This window comes from Giraffa tippelskirchi, chromosome 1 (assembly GCF_054371585.1).
Source record: "Giraffa tippelskirchi isolate mGirTip1 chromosome 1, T2T-mGirTip1v1.2.pri, whole genome shotgun sequence".
Lineage (NCBI taxonomy): Eukaryota > Metazoa > Chordata > Mammalia > Artiodactyla > Giraffidae > Giraffa > Giraffa tippelskirchi.
In genome coordinates, this window is record NC_137275.1 from 126556011 (window position 1) to 126574780 (window position 18770).

General features: G+C 38.8%; 2 protein-coding genes across 9 annotated transcripts in view; one reads left to right on the plus strand and one right to left on the minus strand.

Moving 5' to 3' along the window:
• SAP30 (Sin3A associated protein 30) overlaps nucleotides 1-18770 on the plus strand; it is an 82691-nt gene that overhangs the window by 22229 nt on the left and 41692 nt on the right. For 2 of the 8 annotated variants that reach the window (XR_014076504.1, XR_014076499.1), the window contains exon 5: nucleotides 1988-2076. The exons of 3 other annotated variants lie outside the window; for them this stretch is intronic. The gene's annotated coding sequence lies outside the window, so the exon portion shown is untranslated. Of the gene's footprint in view, nucleotides 1-1984; nucleotides 2865-18770 lie in introns of those variants that run through there. 3 more of the 8 variants (XR_014076516.1, XM_081568942.1, XM_081568935.1) reach the window with 3 other exon arrangements.
• Nucleotides 1-18770, minus strand: part of SCRG1 (stimulator of chondrogenesis 1) — a 45354-nt gene that overhangs the window by 576 nt on the left and 26008 nt on the right. The window contains exon 3 of the mRNA XM_081569011.1: nucleotides 1976-2231. Within this exon, the coding sequence (XP_081425137.1) occupies nucleotides 1976-2231 (256 nt within the window). The remainder of the gene's footprint in view (nucleotides 1-1975; nucleotides 2232-18770) is intronic.

The following is an 18770-nucleotide window of genomic DNA, read 5'->3' on the forward strand; positions in this document are numbered from 1 at the left end:
AGGTGAAATGTTGAGCTACTCAACTTTACTCTTGTTGGAAAAATCACTTAAGATGATATATAAAAATGTGATGCTACCTTCTGTACTAATGTTATGTGTAATCAAAATATGATCCACAGGACTTGGAATTATTAAGGTGGGAAAATATGGATAAACTAATTAGGAAAATGAGGGCTGTTTGTAATAAAATGCCACTCCATTTGAAAAAATGCATGGAATAATATAAAATTAATATATATGTGCAAGGTAGTATTATGATTATGGCTCAGTAGAAATATACTTAGCATACAGTGTACAACATGATAACAATAACTAACACTGTATATGATATATTTGAAAGTTTCTGAGATAATATATCCTAAAAGTTATCACAAGGAAAAACAACTTTTTGACTATGTGAGGTGATTTTTGTTAACTGCACTTATTATGGTAATCATTTCATAATACAGTTAACCCTTGAATAATACAGTAAGAGGTACCGACCTTCTGTGCAACCAAAAATCTGTGAATAACTTTACAGTCAGTCCTCCACACCTGTAGTTTAACATCTGAGAATTCAGCCAATCATAGATGATATAATACTATAGTGTGTATTTAGTGAAAGAAATTTGCAGGTAAGTATACCCATGCAGTTCAAACATGTGTTGTTCAAGGGTCAGCTGTCTATTTCTTTCAACTCATTGTGCTGTACACCTTAAATGTGAATAGTGCTGTATTTAACTATATCTCAGTACAAATGAAAAAAAAAAGATGCAAAATTTGTGTTTACAGGTTAAAAAAAATAAAAGAAATATACTTAGCTATTTGTTGCTACTGTGACAGCAGTAACCCAAAATCAGATAGAAACTACTTTCATATATTCATATTTCTACCTCATCCATTAACAATGGATGATCACAAAATTATAAAATAACTACAAGTACATTTCAGTAAATCAGTTTCAAGTCTTATAAGAAAATTTTAATTATGATATTTTAATATTAGATGGCATTTCATTTATGTAGGAAAAGTTAAGTCATTTTATGGAACCAGTTAACTTGAGTTCTTGATATCATTGTTTAATCAAGTGATTCTCACATTTTATGATGCATCAGAATCACTCAAAGGGTTTAAACCATAATTGCTTTGCTTCCTCTCCATTGTTTCCGATCCAGCCGGTTTGGTCTGGGGTCTAAGGTTGAATTACATTTTTAACAAGAACTCAGCTAATACTGGAGCTTCTGTCCTGGGAACCACACCTAAGAACCAACTGGCTTGGTAGAAAAATTACCTGGTCCAAATCAGAAGTCCTAGGTTCTAGTGTCAGAGCTGATATTAACTATGTGTGGTTGGTGCTGGTCATTTTACCTCTCTGCACCTTTCCCTGATAAAGCGGTTTTATCTGCCCTTTCTATCTCACAGATTTCTTAGAAAAATGAAAAATATGATAACATATGTTGAAAGTAATTTGGAAAAGCTAATTTCAGATGAAATAGGCAAGATCATAGTATTTGAGATTCCCCAATAACCAGGAAAGATTACATTAAAATCAAGAGCTAAAAATCTTTATTGATTTATCTACCTTTGTATTATACTTAAAATACATCTACTTTCCAAGTTGGTAGAAACTTCAATTTAGTTAATTTCTGATTAACTCATATATAGAACTAGAAAGTTTTTCTCTTGCTATTACCAAACTTTTCCATACTGTTACTTGATCTGTTCACTGGGATCTTTTATCCAAAACCTTTTAATAGACTAAAGTGTTCTTAATTTGTGTTTCATTTAGCTCTACTAAAATTTGCCAAACTCTGTCTCTTAAATGAAAGCATTTAGTTCAGTACATAATGTTGATGATCCTAAAAAATAGCTGAGATCTGAATAGGATTTTACTGAAAAGGGTGATAAGTTTCAGCAAACTCCTTGTGAAGGTGTCTTAAGAAAGTTGTTATGCATACGTTTTACAACCATACGTTTTGTGATTGCATTTCCTTACTTTGGGCAGCAGAGCAGTTCGCTGAAGTTGCAGTAACAGATCATCTCACATCCCTTCCCATCCCAGAAGTGATCCTGGACATTGACATCAATCTTTGTCAGGTCAGCTACTCCTTCTGGAAGACTGTGACAGTTGCGATCTTTTAGTATCTTTCTGTAGCAGGAGAGGCGGTTTGCAGGCATGGCTTGGACTCCTAGCAGCAAAGTTAGTCCAACGGCGACAGCAAGTACTGTAAATTTCATTTTGGCTCTTTGCTCTGAGATAGAAGAAAACCCAAAATGTGTCAGTGTTCGTTTGTTTCATTGGTTTTTTAAAAGGATGGAGTTCATCTTAACATAAAGTTCTGCAGCGTCCTCGTTAACTCTTAAATTGAAAGAGTGGGAATTGATTTTTTTTCTACTTTATTTGAATGTCTTTCTAAAGTTTTATGACTATCTACAATAAAAATCACATTATATTTCTTTAAACTGACATGCCTGAGCTCTACAAAGAAATATTGAATGAGAGTTGTGTGAGGGAGGAAGAAGGAGAAAGTGGGAAAAGCCACTTGCATTTTCAAGTACTCAAATTCATTAAAAAATTTTTGCTGTTGAGCTGTAATTTTCATACCATACAATTCAGTTGCTTTACTTGCACAATTCAATATTTTTGGTATATTTACAGAGTTGTGTAACTATCATCATAGGCATGGAGTTGTTCTTGTTTTTTATTTTTGACCATGAGGCATACGAAATCTTAGTTCCTTGACCAGGGATTGAACCCACACCCCTAGAGTCTTACCTGCTGGACTGCCAGGAAGTCCCCCAAATTCACTTTTTTTCCCAGTGTATTCAGTAGAGGAAAACTACTTTTAAGATGATAAAACTGAAGTAAATTTCTAGAGCAGATATCAGCGTTGTGTACAGTGATTCTTGACTTTGCATATCCTAACAACATTGTCAAATAACCTGGACCCCACTCTGACAGAAACAAAAAGCCCACTCATCCTGACCCTGACAGATTATATTCTATAGATACATTTACACTTAAGTTTTCAGACTTATTTAGGGGACTGATTTTTATTGCATATTTTTAGTAATCTGTGAACACTTCTCCCACATGGGTTACATCTGAACCTCAGTTGAAAGCAGAGGCTTGAATTCCCCATAAGAGACTTTTAGCCTATTCTTAGACACCTACCATGATGGGGAATTCAATTGCTGACTAAATCCACGTATTCCACTGATATAGTTCTAATGTTTCCCTTCCTGGAAAATATTTTTCTGTGGCTTCCACCCATCGGTTCTAATTTGAACTCTTGTGGTCATACCAAGCAAGTCTAAATTCCTCTTTTAGGAGATAATACTTCAAGTATAGTATTTGTATGGAATATTCCAAAAGAAGGCAGAGTGCCAAAGAATTGATGCCTTTGAACTGTGGTGCTGGAGAAGACTCCTAAAAATCCCTTGGACAGCAAGGAGATCAAACCAGTCAATCTTAAGGAAATCATCCCTGAATATTCATTGGAAAGACCGATGCTGAAGCTGAAGCTCCAGTATTTTGGTCATCTGTTGTGAACAGATGACTCATTGGAAAAGACCGTGATGCTGGGAAAGATTGAGGGCAAAAGGAGAAGGGAGTGACAGAGGATTAGATGGTTGGATGGCATCACCAATGCAGTGGACATGAACTTAAGCAAACTTCGGGAGATGGTGAGGGACAGGGAGGCCTGGTGTGCTGCACTCCATGGGGTCTCACAGAGTCGGGACTGGGCAACTGAACAACAACAACATGGAATATTCATGATCTATTGAATTTGGCTTCTCTGGTCTCCATATTAAACATGAAGAGAAAAGAGCCTTTTGCAGTAAAGGGAGACTAGCAAGATAGTGGAGAAGGCAATGGCACCCCACTCCAGTACTCTTGCCTGGAAAATCCCATGGACGGAAGAGCCTGGTAGGCTGAAGTCCATGGGGTCGCTAAGGGTTGGACACGACTGAGCGACTTCACTTTCACTTTTCACTTTCGTGCATTGGAGAAGGAAATGGCAACCCACTCCAGTGTTCTTGCCTGGAGAATCCCAGGGACAGAGGAGCCTGGTGGGCTGCCATCTATGGCGTCGCACAGAGTCGGACACAACTGAAGTGACTTAGCAGCAGCAGCAGCAAGATAGTGGAGGAGCCAGAATCAGACACCACAGTCATTCAGATTTCATTTTGTTGGCAGGTGCTAAAGTATCTTAAATGTTTAGTAGAATTCACTATGGAACCCATCTGGCCTTGGTGATTTCTGTTTTGGGAGGTTATTAATTATTGATTCAATTTCTTTAGTAGATACAGATCTATTCACATCATCTGAAGAAGGACACTCACTGCTTTTTATGAGTTTAGAAACTGAAAACATTCTTTCATACTCTGACAGAGTTTTAGATTTTCTTTATTTCATATTCTGATTTGAATTAGTCATTTTTGGCTTTGCTTATTTATTTTCTTAGAATTATAAATATTCAGTTTAATTCTTACCTCCAAATACTAGTGAAAGGAAAGACAAAAAAAATGAGATCTATTTCACTTTATATTTTTTTTTCATATTTGAGGGAACAAGGCACTACAGTGTTGCATTACATCACAATCTAGTATAGATAGAATAATACCTTCCAATAATAATACCTTACACTTTGAAAATTGTAACATAAGTTGCATTTTTTTTTAATGTAATTCTATGAGGTATTTAGTTCTCAGTTACTTCTGATTCAGGCCTTCTTTATCCCCATAAGGTAATCGATGTTAAAAAAAAAAAAAAAAAGAGTTACATTTCCTGACATTTTTTTCAGATTACTCTTCAAAGACAGGTAATTAAATCTCTTGTTAATTGAGCATTTAATATATGCTAGGAATCACCACAGTCATTAAGCTTTAAAAGACATATTGAAGTCTAAGACAGAACTCTACTATGCAAGCAAAGTTTTTTTTTAAACAGCTTTATTGAGGTAAAATTGACATATACTAAAGTACAGATATTAGAGGATACAGTTTGGTAAATTTGCGCACATGTACGTTACCATTATACCATCACTATAGTCAAGATAGTGAGGGGATCCATCAACCCTAAGTTTTCTCCTGCCCTCTTGTCATTTCTCCATCTCACTCATCCCTGCCCCCCACTCCCATCCAGACAACCACTGACCTGTTTTCTCACCCGAGATTAAGGTGCATTTTCTCCAGTTTCATATAAATGGAGTCATAAAATATGTACTCTTTTTTTATCTGACTTTTATCACTCAGCATACTTGCTTTGAGGGATATATATTTGTTCATTGCCTGTATCAATAGCTGACTCCTTTTCATTGCTGAAAATTATTGCATTATGTTATGCTATAAATTGTTATCCATCTGTCTGATGGATATTTGAGGTTTTTTTAAGTTTCAGGCTGTTGCAAAACTGTTATGAACACTTGTGTACAAGGCTTTGCAAGATCATAGCTTTTATTGTGTGCATGTGTGTGCATGCTTAGTCATGTCTGAATCTTTGTGACCCCATGGACTTGTAGCCCACCGGGCTCCTCTGTCCTTGGGATTTTCCTCTCCAGGGGATAGCTTTCATTACTCTTGAGCATGTACCTGTGAGTGGAATAGCTGGTGGGTGTATGTTTTACTTTTTAAGGAATTGCTAAATTGTTTTTCCAAAGTGGTTGTACCATTTAAAATTCCCACTAGCAGTCTGCAAGAGTTCCAGTTTGTCCACGTCCTCTCCAACACTTGATATGGTCAGTATTTTTAATTTTTTACATTCTGATAGGTGTCTTATGGTTTTATGTAGCATTTCCTTAATGATTAATGGTATTAAACCTCTTTCATATGTTATCTTCATCTGTGTATCTTCTTTGTTGACCTGTCCAAATCTTTTCCCATTTAAAAAAACTGGATTGTGTTTTTGAGTTGTGAGGTTCTTTGTATATTCTGGACACAAGTTCTTTATTAGATATATACTTTCCAAACATTTCCAAACGTTTACTTCATCTATGACTTTCCTTTTCACCTTCTTATTTAAAATAAGCAAATGTTTAAAAATTTTAAAAGAAGCAAAAGTTTAAAATTAATGAAGTATAATTTCTCAGTTTTTTAAAATGGAATGTGCTTTTGGTGTTATATCTAAGGTCACAAGGGCTTCCCAGGTGGTGCTAGTGGTAAAGAACCTACCTGCCAATGCAGGAGACATAAGAGATAGGGTTCCATCCCTGGGTAGGGAAGATCCCCTGGAGGAGGGCATGGCAACCCACTCAGTATTCTTGCCTGGAGAATCCCATGGACAGAGGAGCCTGGCAAGTTACAGTCCATGAGGTCACAAAAGAGTTGGACACAACTTAGCTACTAAATGACAACAACATACAAAATAAATAACAAAGTCCTGCTCTATAGCCCAGGGAAGTGTACCAAATATCTTGTAATAACTTATAATAAAAAAGAATCTGAAAAAGAATATATAACTGAGTGACTAACACAACATTGTAAATCAACTATACTGTATTTCAACAACAATAAAAATTTTTTAAAATAAAATTCTATCTTCCTTCACAGATTCTTAATCTGCCTTTCTTGCTCTAATTTTCCATGGCATTTATAAACCTCTAAATTATTATAAAATATTCTTATTGTGTCCCCCCAAATTGAATGGAAGCTCCAGGAAGGCAGGCTTTTTTCTGATATGTATCCCATGCACCCTTAACAGTGCCTGCCATGTTAGTGAAAGAATAAATAATACATCCTCATCTCTAGATGCTTACAGTCAGAGAAGGATGAGCCTCTCAGATGGCTAAACTCAATAGCTAGTTGCAGAGAGCTGTTTATAAGTGGAAGAGGTTAGTGAGCTGCCACATCCTTAAATTTGCATGTCATCAGGTACTATTAATTTCAATAAATTAATTCATTGTATTTAACTTTTTCTAAATAGTCTGACTTTCAAATGTACATCCCAATTTCTGGTTTTTGTTTGTTTGCTTGATTTTTGTCAAAACTAGCATTTGTTCTGGATTACTAGCTCATACCTGACTTAAAAATATATATATTTCTATGTATGTGTACATTTATGAGAAGATTCAGCAACAAACATCACCTGCCTTTTCCCTAACCTCCCTCCCCTGATTCCTGTCTTTCAAAAGGTTGGGAGTATGGGGAGGAGTTGGGAGGAGAGCTGTAAGCTATTTTTAATCTTTTTGCCTTAATGTGTTAGAATTTTTCTGTTACTTTAGATTGTTGACGTTTTTCACATCTTTTTGAGCTTTGATCTTCCTATTTTTTACTATGTAATCATGTTCTTATTTTTGGTAATCTAGCTTAATTTTGTCTATTTCTTGTGGCTTTTGAACAAACTCATTCATTTAGCCAACTTGCCCTCCTATTATCTTTCTTATGTTTCCCACATTTAAATGTGTAGTTTGTTCTTAAGCTCATTTCATGACTTTTAACATCTTCTGCTTTCTTTCTATTAGATGGTTTTATTCAGAGCCATTAGATTTTAAGAAAAATTATTTTTCTAAAAAAATACTAATACTTAGTCTAAGGTGTGGAAAATACAGAAAAGCACAGATAGAATAAAAATCAACTAGAGTTTAATGTGGAGAGGACAGTTGTTAACCTCACTCAGGACTTCTATTTTTTTTTTTTTAATTGGGATATAGTTGCTTTAAAATGTTGTGTTAGTTTCTGCTGTACAACAAAATGAATCAGCTATACATACACATATATCCACTCCCTCTTGGGCCTCCCATGCAGCGGCAAGGATGTTGAGAAGGAGAAATGGAGATGGCCAGGGACACTGGGAAACTAACATTTATGTTCTGGGTCGGAAGTATGCCAGAGAAAGAAGTTGATGGAAGAGATGAGGTGAGAGAGAAAGACTCCAGGATGCCTATTAGGTTTCTGACCTGAATGGTACTGACCTTTATTGAGCGGGGGGGGCGGGGATTTAAGAGTAAATTTCTGGACAAGTTAATTTGAGATGCCCATCAGATGTGAAATGAAGATGTTGAGTAAATAGCTGAATGCAAATCTGGAGGTATGAATTTGAGGGTCATGGGGATATTTATTGCTAGTCTTTGTCGTGGTGGGACTGCAGGGCAGTGAATGCAGACTGGGAAGAGAAGAGAGGAGGGATGGAGGCCTGGGCCAGCCTATGTGTGGGAACTGGAGGAGGCGATGCCGGTTCCGTGAAGGTAGGGAGTACACCTTCTCCTCCTCCCTCATCTCTCAGAGGCCTGCTTCCAGGCCAGGCTCACAGGATGGACTCATACAGCATCCACTGAAAGGAGGAACAAGTAAATTGCTAGAGAAGGCAGTGGGTATGTTGCCACACCGTGTGCCTCTCTGGCTGTGTCCAGGCCAGAGCACAGAATGGTGTTTCTGTCTGCCTTAGTCACATACTAGGGTGGAAAGTTCCACACCTGGCAAGTACTCACTTGAAGCTTTTTTTTTTTAAACACTTTATAAATTACCTGTTTGAACTGAAGTCTTCTCTTCTTTCTTTACTTAAGTACAGATAAATAGCTCTAACTATTATTCTGCAAGTGGGGAAATGTCTGAACCAGTATGTTCCCATGATACATTGGTTTGTTTTTTCATTAAAAGACACTGACCTTCATCCTTAGCAATCCATCAAGACCATATATTTTCAAGTGTCAACAAGAGTGAAATTATTTTCACTAATTTGAAGCAAATTGCTCTCTTTTTTCCCCTCATTCTGTTGAAGGACCTGCCCTTTAAATTCCTCCTGGAATACATGCAAATTACAAAAGCAAATAAAGCTAAAAACTGAACACCTGAGGAAATAACAAGAGACCTTTAGATAGTTACCAATTGGTTTTTTTGGATTCAATTTTATGTAACTAACATTGTTCCTAATGTTGTAAGATATCATTCCTATCCCAATAGGATAGCAGCATTATTTTTTATAATAAAGTTATATTGTATCTCAAGTCATTTTATGTGTTTAATAATTGATATTCACAAATACAGTTCAGATGAAAAACCTCAAAAAATATAGATCACCTGATAAATGTCTGATTAATCATAACCCTGGATAAATTTATTTTTTTGAGCTTTTTATTTTGTATTGGGGTATAGCCGATTAACAATGTGGTGATAGTTTCAGGTGAACAGTCAAGGACTCAGCCATACATGTACCTGCATCCATTCTCCCTCAAACTCCCTCAATAGTGGCCTTATTTTCAAAAGATCAGTGCAGAGGATATAGGGCTGTAGGCAAGATGTTTCCAGTTAAACAATAAATCACTACCACCATCATATAGGGAGGGGATTGCAAATGTTGGTTGTGTAAGGGTATTTGGCACCAGCAAGCTTTTGAATGGTTGGACTTAAGGGGAAACTGAAAAATTATCTCATTTAATGGCCAAAACTTGAAGGGTTATCTCATGAAAGCATTCAGACCTTCAGGGAGCAATGCTCCTACAGACAGCTGATGTCTGTTCTAGAAACTGGCATTAAGAGCATAGGATGAAGCAGAATTGATGAATTAGACAGAAAGGGTGGCCCTTTTTCTGATTCCTTTTGTAACACGGCCAGAAAGAAGTGAAGGCTGCAAAAGCAAATGAAAATTCCAACCCAGAGCTTGACATTTAAAATATCAAAATTATAGTTGGAAGAGATGAAAACTGCTGTCCAGTCCATGATGTTTTCCATTCATTTTTCCTGGCTGATGAAAATCAGTGACTTTTTTTTTTTTTTTACAATTTTCTCTTTTTTGTTATTAAGTGTACCAGAAGAGATTTATATTGGAATGACTGAGCACTGAATTGAAACTTCTCAAAGTGTAGGTTAAAGGAACAGAAGTGGTATTACAAGGTGAATAAGCCTTCCAAGCATCTTTAAAACAGACACAATCAGCTCCAAGAGACCCTCATCAGTGGAAAAACAAAGTCCACATCCTCCTTGAAGTTGATCTGCCTTTGAGCATCTCAGAGGATGCTATGAATATGCAGGCTTGCATCATTCTCATTATATCCCTGAAATCATCATCACTGCAGCATTTGGGAGAGCTTTTCACAGCTTGTGTAACTAAGTTAAGAACACTTAAAAAGGAATTTTCGTAAGTCCCAGAGGAAAAAAGGATTCCCTGTATTGTAGCAGTATAGACACTGTGTTGTATTCCATCCTGGGGGTGCCAAGGATAAATTCCATGAATTTCCTCTTTGTCTCACTTATTTATACCAGTTTCTTTTTAGGAATCAGGATTTTCAAAAGCAAAAAAAAAAATTGCTTTCTCACTGTTTTTATACTTCATGTAAAGGAGGAATATATAGATACAGCTAGTGCCTTGAAAAGGAGCTTATATACTTCCATCAGTCTCACATAGTCCTGAGCAGTGAAATTGTGGGGCCAGATTCAGAGTAGATGGGGGGCTTTAATAAGGACCAGCAGTGAGGGAACTGCTTCCTTTTAAGCCCCCAATTAAATGCCTTTCCTGTTAAGAAATGTACATTTTCTCTTCTCTTTTCATCTGATTCTTTCCCTCTAACCTGAGAAGTATCATTTTTCTCAAAGTGCACATATTTCCTCCTCTGAGGCTTTCTCCATCTCCCTTTCTCTTCTGACTCAGACACAAAAATACTTCTGCCCTATTCTATAGCAGTAGTTTGCAGTAGAAACAACAACCTAAAATGATTTTTAAGGAAAAAAAGTACATACCCTTTTTCTTCTTCTTTCCTTTGGTCTTCTTGGCAGAGGAATGTCCTTAAATGCTCCAACTCACTGGGTGAGTTTGGGCAAAAGGAGAAAAGAGGAGGTGCTGGAAGGAGGTTACAAGTGGACCTTTGTCTGCTTCATCCCTCACCAGCCCGCCTGCCAGGCCACTGCAGCCAAGACTGGGGAGAGAAGGCAGTGGAGAGAGACGGGGCTGCGAGACTGAGAACGGCCCCCTGGACGCTTCCAAACCAGGTGGGAGTGAACTAACAGGGAGGCGGACTGTCACAGCAATGAAGTGTAGACCTGAGGCGCTTACAGAGAGCGCGGGGGGGGGGGGGGGCGGGGGGGCTACCTTAGGGCGCATGTGTGAGAGAGAGACAGACAGACAGACAGAGAGCGCAGGGTGGGGTTACCTTAGGGCGTGTGTGTGTGTGAGAGAGAAAGACAGACAGACAGAGAGCGCAGGGTGGGGCTACCTTAGGGCGTGTGTGAGAGAGAGAGACAGACAGACAGCGCAGGGTGGGGTTACCTTAGGGCGTGTGTGTGTTAGAGAGAGAGAGGGACAGACAGACAGACAGCACAGAGTGGTTTCTACCTTAGGAGAAGTGTGTGTGTGTGTGTTAGAGAGAGAGAGAGACAGACAGACAGAGAGCACAGAGTGGTTTTTACCTTAGGAGAAGTGTGTGTGTGTGTGTGTGTGTGTGTGTGTGTGTGAGAGAGAGAGAGAGACAGACAGACAGACAGACAGCACAGAGTGGTTTTTACCTTAGGAGAAGAGCGTGTGTGTGTGTGTGTGTGTGTGTGTGTGTGTGTGTGTGTGTGTGAGAGAGAGAGAGAGAGAGAGATAAGGGCAGAGAAAGCAGAGGAGAGGAGGGAGGAGGAGCAGGAGGAATGGCCACTGTGATTCAGGAATGCAGTTGGCTGAGGATCTTTTCCCTTTCACAGTTTCTTTGTGTGTTTTTGCCAAGTTTTCCTCACCATCTAGATGTCTTATTTTGATATGGGTTGCAGAGTTGGACACGACTTAGCGACTGAACAACTATCCCAGCTTACCAGGTCCTCATCCAAATGTTATCCATCACTGGAAAACAAAACATAAAATAACTAAAAATGAAATCTATTCTGTGCCTCAAAATAAAGGCATGAAAGGAATTTCATTCTGTTTGGAGTGAAGTGGAGTTGTAGCATCTGTTAACTATCCTTTAGTCATTGTTGTTTTAATTCAATTTTGAGCAGAGTTCCAGGAGTTAGAAAGATTATAATAGAGCAGGATTATCGAGATGAAGAACAGGGGGGAAAGAATTCCTGGTTGTATTGAAAACCCAAATGAACTTTTCAGCCAACCCAGTGTGTATGTCTGTGTATGTATGTTTTATATATATATAGGAGAAGGAAATGGCAACCCACTCCAGTATTCTTGCCTGGAGACTCTCAGGGACAGGGGAGCCTGGTGGGCTGCCATCTATGGGGTCGCACAGAGTTGGACACAACTGACGTGACTTAGCATGCCTGCATGCATATATATATATATATATATATATATATATATATGTATATATACACATAAGTATATGTTATCACTCTTATGTCCAATCAAAGTTTATCACAAATAGAAAGTGTTAGTCACTCAGTTGTGTTCAACTCTTTGCTAGTCCATGGACTGCAGCCTGCCAGGCTTTGCTAAGTCCATGGAATTCTCCAGGCAAGAATACTGGAGTGGGTAGCCATTCCCTTCTCCAGGGGATCTTCCTGACCCAGGGATCGAAACCGGGTCTCCCACATTCCATGCAGATTCTCTACCATCTGATCCACCAGAAAGAAAGAAAGAAAGTGAAGCCGCTCAGCTCAGTCGTGTCAGCCTCTTTGATACCCCATCGTCTGTAGCCTGCCAGGCTCCTCCATCCATGGGCTTTTCCAGGCAAGAATACTGGAGTGGTTTGCCATTTCTTCCTCCAGGGGATCTTCCCAGCCCAGAGATCAAACCTAGGTCTCCCGTATTGAAGGCAGATTCTATACTGTCTGAGCCACCAGGGAAGCCACCAAATAGAAAAATTCCCCCAAATTAATGACAGTGCCAGTTCATGATATATAACTTAAGCAATGATGTTAAAAGTATCAGTATTAAATTTGAAAAGCAGGCTGATTAGTATTTCCTAAAAAGCAAGTAACAGTAACAGCAAAATGCTCCCAATCAGAGAAAGTCTTGGGAGGTGTTTTAGGTAAAGTAATTGCAGACATTGGACATCTTAAACTTGTGGGGAAAAAAATGGGAACATACGTAAACTCTTCCCCTGATTCCCACCTGGGAGCTTATGCCTGTGCCCAGATTTAGGGTATGTTTCTGTTCCTTAACCAGCCCCTTTCTCCTGTTTCCTCCAGGCTTAAATCCTTCTGGAGTGGCTGAGAGTGAGGTATGGAGACAAGCAGCCTCAAGTTTCAACCTTCACAGGTCCCCTTCCAGGAGAGAAGGAGGACCTGTTTTATGTTGAGTATCTTTGACAAAAGGATTTTCACAATAATGATGCTAATTGAAAACTAATTCACAGTGTATTTGTTGACATAATAATGAGTTACAGACAAAATAGCCTTTGAAAATGTCTCTAAAAATCTTCCATCCGTTAAAAAGAAACAATTAACCTGTTTTATTAACTTAATTACTTTTGAGCTCCTTATATGAGTATTCTTTTTGATGAAAACTTAAGTTTCCTCAGAACCTGGAACATTTGTGCTGAGAAAGGCTTTTCCAAGTGGATTGAACAAGATAACCTCTAGTACCCAGACTTAGCTTTCTGCTACTGCAGTGAAACAGGAAAACTGACCCACTGAGGGGCCTCCATGAGGCCCGGAGGAGACAGCAGAGTTAATCACCAAGGGGCTGTGGCCTGTGATGTCAAGCTTATGCTGCTGTAGCTGCAGAAGGGACCTGCTTCCCAAAGCCCCTCCTGTTGGAATTAGGATGCACTTGGGAACTGCTAGGACCCCAGACAGGCAGCTGTGACTGTAATGGGGCTCACGGGGGGATCTTCCTGCTCAGAAACTTTTCCTCAGAAGAGCAAACACACAATCTCCTTTGCCTGGATGTGCACAGCAAGGCTCCCTGACCCGTAGAGGTCGTGAGCACCCTGCTGGACCCAATCTTTATTTTTTGTTTTTGAATACACTAACTTATTGTTCAATTTGTTTCAAAATAATCCCTGGTGTCACAGACAGTAAAGACTCTGCCTGCAATGCAGGAGACCCGGGTTCAATCCCTTGGAGTAGGGAATGGCTTCCCACTCCAGTATTCTTGCCTGGGAAATACTATGGACAGAAGAACCTGGTGGGCTACAGTCCGTGGGGTCTCAAAGAGTCAGACAAGCCTGAGCAACTAACACTTTAATAGTGAAATAGTTTGGTATAACAGCAATCACCATTTAAAGTATTTTATGTTTTTAAGTATAGCTCAAGGCACGTGCATTCTGTTGCTCAGTCATGTTCAACTCTTTGCAATCCCGCGGACTCCTCTGTCCACAAGATTCTCCAGGCAATAATACTGGAGTGGGTTGCCATTTCTTTCTCCAGGAAATCTTCCTGACCCAGGGATCGAACTCGCATCTTCTGCTTGTCTCCTGTATTGGCAGGCAGATTCTTTACCACTGAGCCACCTGGAAAGCCTTCAGCTCAAAGAACACCCATTGCTTAAATGCACTTTGACATAATAAGACAATATTTTTTTATAGGCATCATTGACACCTATGAACAATAAATAGCCTAGTAGACAGATTAAAGTTTAACCTTTCTTTTCTTTGGTGGCTATTTAGAGATTTAAAAGAACAGATAACTCATTTCAACAGGAATCTGCTACTGACATTTACCTCTATATAATCTTCAGCTTTATATAATCTTCAGCTCAGACATGGAATGCCAAGCACAAGCTTTTGTTAGCTTGACCCCCTCCACCCCCAACAATAAAAATTATCCCCAAACCCATGTTTTTATTTTAGATATATTGATCTTCTAGTGTAAAGCTTGACTATGTACAAATTTTAAGAGGTCAGTCAATCCTGATACATGGAGCTAAACCTGCTGGTAAATAATCAATTACATTTCTCAGACACTGCAGTCTTTATCTTGTGACAAAAACTGATCTTTAAATATCATGGAAATAAAGTTAGAAAAATGGACCTCAGGAGAGAAGTGAATCGAGGAGAACTGGCCAGTTTTAGGAGCCCATGGAATATTTAGAATGAATGATCATGTTCACATGAAAATAAACCCTGGCAGGAAAAGAGGCCAAGAAAGAAGGAAACTTGAAAATGAGCCCTTTGGTTTCCTGGCAGTCTAAAAGAGGCCTTGGTCTGACAGTAAATGGAATCATAGCCCAGATCCCAACAATAATTGTGTGGTTTGTTGGACACAACCTACTTATCAAACCGAGAATGAGAAAAGGTTAAATTGCCAATGGGTGTTCTGTGTAGACCCCAAGCAAGTGCTGAAGCCTCTATAAGCCTCTGGTCAGTTGGTAATGAGGACACTACCTGTATCAACATTAGTGATAAAAACTACATTGCCAAGTTCACCAAACACTTTAGAAATCTTGGCTTATTTCACCCAAGAAACATTCCTTCCTGAGGTGCTTTTTCAGATGGGGGACTGGGGCTCCAAAAGGTCAGGCGGCTATTACAAACAGTGTGGCGATTAACATTGGGGTACACGTGTCTCTTTCAAGTCTGGTTTCCTCAGTGTGTATGCCCAGCAGTGGGATTGCTGGGTCATATGGCAGTTCTATTTCCAGTTTTTTGAGGAATCTCCACACTGTTCTCCGTAGTGGCTGTACTAGTTTGCATTCCCACCAACAGTGTAAGAGGGTTCCCTTTTCTCCACACCCTCTCCAGCAAGCCGTGGTACATATACACAATGGAATATTACTCAGCCATTAAAAAGAATACATTCGAATCAGTTCTAATGAGGTGGATAAAACTGGAGCCTATTATACAGAGTGAAGTAAGCCAGAAAGAAAAACACCAATACAGTATACTAACATATATATATGGTATTTAGTCAATCAGTAAAGATAACCCTGTATGCGAGACATCAAAAGAGACACAGATAAATAGAACAGTATTATGGACTCTATGGGAGAGGGTGAGGGCGGGATGATATGGGAGAATGGCACTGAAGCATGTAAATTATCATATGCGAAACGAATCGCCAGTCCAGTTTCAATGCATGATACAGGGTGCTTGGGGCTGGCGCACCGGGATGACCCGGAGGGATGAGATGGGGAGGGAGGTGGAAGAGGGGTTCTGGAAGGGGAAAACATGTACACCCATGGTGGATTCATGTCAATGTATGGCAAAACAAATACAATATTGTAAAGTTAAAAAATAAAAAATAAACTAATTTAAAAAAATAATAATAAAGTCAAAAAAAAAAAAAAAGGTCAGGCGGCGAGACCAAGATCACCCAGCTGGTAAGCAGTGGAACTGAGACTGGAAAGAAGACAAAATTGTGCTGTTAGCCTGTTGCCTTGATAGTAGGAGGAGTGGATTGAGAGTGAGTCTAAAATTACAATGCAGTTAGAAACGGCAACCCGCTAGGGCACAGTGCTTACATGCAGTGCCTTTTGCCCTCAGTTTTATAGAGTCTATTTCCAAAGTTGCTCAGGTCAGCACCTTTCTCTTCCTCCCACCCTCTAGAAAGGTTGTTTTGTACATTTGTCATATAATTAGCTTGTTCTGTTACATTCTGCTTTCCATCTGCGATACCCCAACCTCTTAAATATACTTTTTAAACTTGCATGCATTAAGGATCAGTCTTCATACTGTAAAGGTCAGTGAGTTTTGACAAACACATAGTATTCACTATCCTCTATTACATTATAATACAGAATAGACTCATTGCCCTAAAATATCGCCTTCTTGTTGTTCAGTCGCTAAATTGCATCCAACTGTTTGTGACCCTATGAACTGCAGCACGCCAGACTTCCCTGTCCTTTACTATCTCCCCGAGCTTGCTTAAACTCATGTCCATTGAGTAGATGATGCCATCCAACCATGTCATCCTCTGTCATCCCCTTCTCTTGCCTTCAATCTTTCCCAGCATCAGGGTCGTTTCCAATGAGTCAGCTCTTCACATCAGGTGGCCAAAGTATTGGAGTTTCAGCTTCAGCATCAGTCCCTCCGAATTAATAGTCAGGATTGATTTCCTTTAGGATTGACTAGTTTGATCTCCTTGCAATCCAAGGGACTCTCAAGAGTCTTCTCCAACCCCACAGTTCAAAAGCATCAATTCTTTAGTGCTCAGCCTTCTTTATAGTCCAACTCTCACATCCATACATGACTATTGAAAAACCATAGCTTTGACTCGATGGACCTTTGTCGGCAAAGTAATGTCTCTGCTTTTTAATATGCTGTCTAGGTTTGTCATAGCTTTTTTTCCAAGGATCTAGCATCTTTTAATTTCATGGCTCCAGTTACCATCTGCAGTGATTTTGGAGCCCAAGAAAATAAAGTCTGTCACTGTTTCTCCTGGACTTCACCTTTTCTTCCTGGAACTCTGACAATTACTGATCTTTTCACCATTTCTATAGTTTTATGTTTTCCTCACTGTCATATAATTGGAACTCTAGAGTATGTAATCTGTATAGACTGGCTTCTTTCACTTAGTAATCTGTATTTGAGTCATTCATGTATTCTTAAGCTTTCTTAGCTTTTTTCTGTTTATCACCAAATAATTTTCTGTGATACTGATATACCACAGTTTGTTCATCTTTTCACCTGTTGAAGAATATCTTTGTTACTTACAGTTTTGCAATTATAGATAAAAGTGCTATAAACATTTGTGTGCAGGTTTTGTATATATGTACATTTTCAAATATTTTGATCAATGTCTTTTTAACATTTTTCAGGTTGATTGTAATTGTTGATTTATAATCAACTAACTTTTATATGGCTTCTCAAATATAGCTATTTGAAAAAATAGTTTTCATATAATAAATCTGTTCAGAGTTAGGTATAATTTTTATAAAAGTATAAACAATGAGTGCATAAGTGTTTTATGGAAGAAGAGAGCTCTCAATATAGAGCAATTTAGATGTATTTAGATTTCATATTCTTTGAAATATGAGCAGGCATGTGGTCTGCTGAGGCTTCTTTTACATTGCAAACAGGGAAATTTATAGGTGTTAAATGAGCCTCAAAATTGTTCTTTTATTGCTGTAACCTCACTAATAAAACATGTTCAAATTTGCACGTTTGGAAATCCAAATAAAACCATTTGCAAGTTGAAGTAATAAATACAATAGGGTCTTAGATAACTAAAAGCAGCTCTCTTTGTGAATATTCATATCAAGTAGAACACAGGAAATGCCAAGAAATAATAAGCTTTGGAAATATTTTTCCTGGATATTTCATCTCTAAGTACATGATAAGTTTTACATATATTATAATCCTATTAAAGCATCACTTACTGGGAATTCCCTGACAGTCCAGTGATTAGGACTCAGTGCTTTCACTTCCGGGACCCAGATTTGATCCCCGATCAGGGAACTAAGATCTATAAGCTACGTGGAACAGCCAAAAAAGTTAAATTACTTACTATTTCATAGGGTATGGGCATGCAGTAGAGTGGAGGGCAAATATGTTCACTGTGTGTGTTAATCACTCAGTTATGACTGACTCTTTGCGACTCCATGGACTATAGCTTGCCAGGCTCCTCTGTCTGTGGAGTTCTCCAGGCAAGAATACTGGGGTGGGTTGCCATTTCCTTTTTCAGGGGATCTTCCTGACCCAGGGATCGAACCCAGGTCTCCTGCCTTGCAGGCAGATTCTTTACTGTCTGAGCCACTAGGGAAGCCAGTTATACGTTCACTAAAATTAATCTAAAACATGATAACAATTCTACCCAAAAGCCTTTCTGTAACACAGCATTCTATCAATAGCAAGTCAGCCTTTGCTTTTATTACTAGTATTCCAAAGAGAGCTCCTTTGGGAATGAATTAGCAGAAATTGTCTCCACATTGTGACCACCTTACAGAACCTTTACTGAGTTTTCCCACAGACTCCAAGTGACTTGTGCTGATTGGGCCAGCAGGGCTGAAGTATAAAATATCCCACATCAAGAGAGTTCTAGCAGTGTAT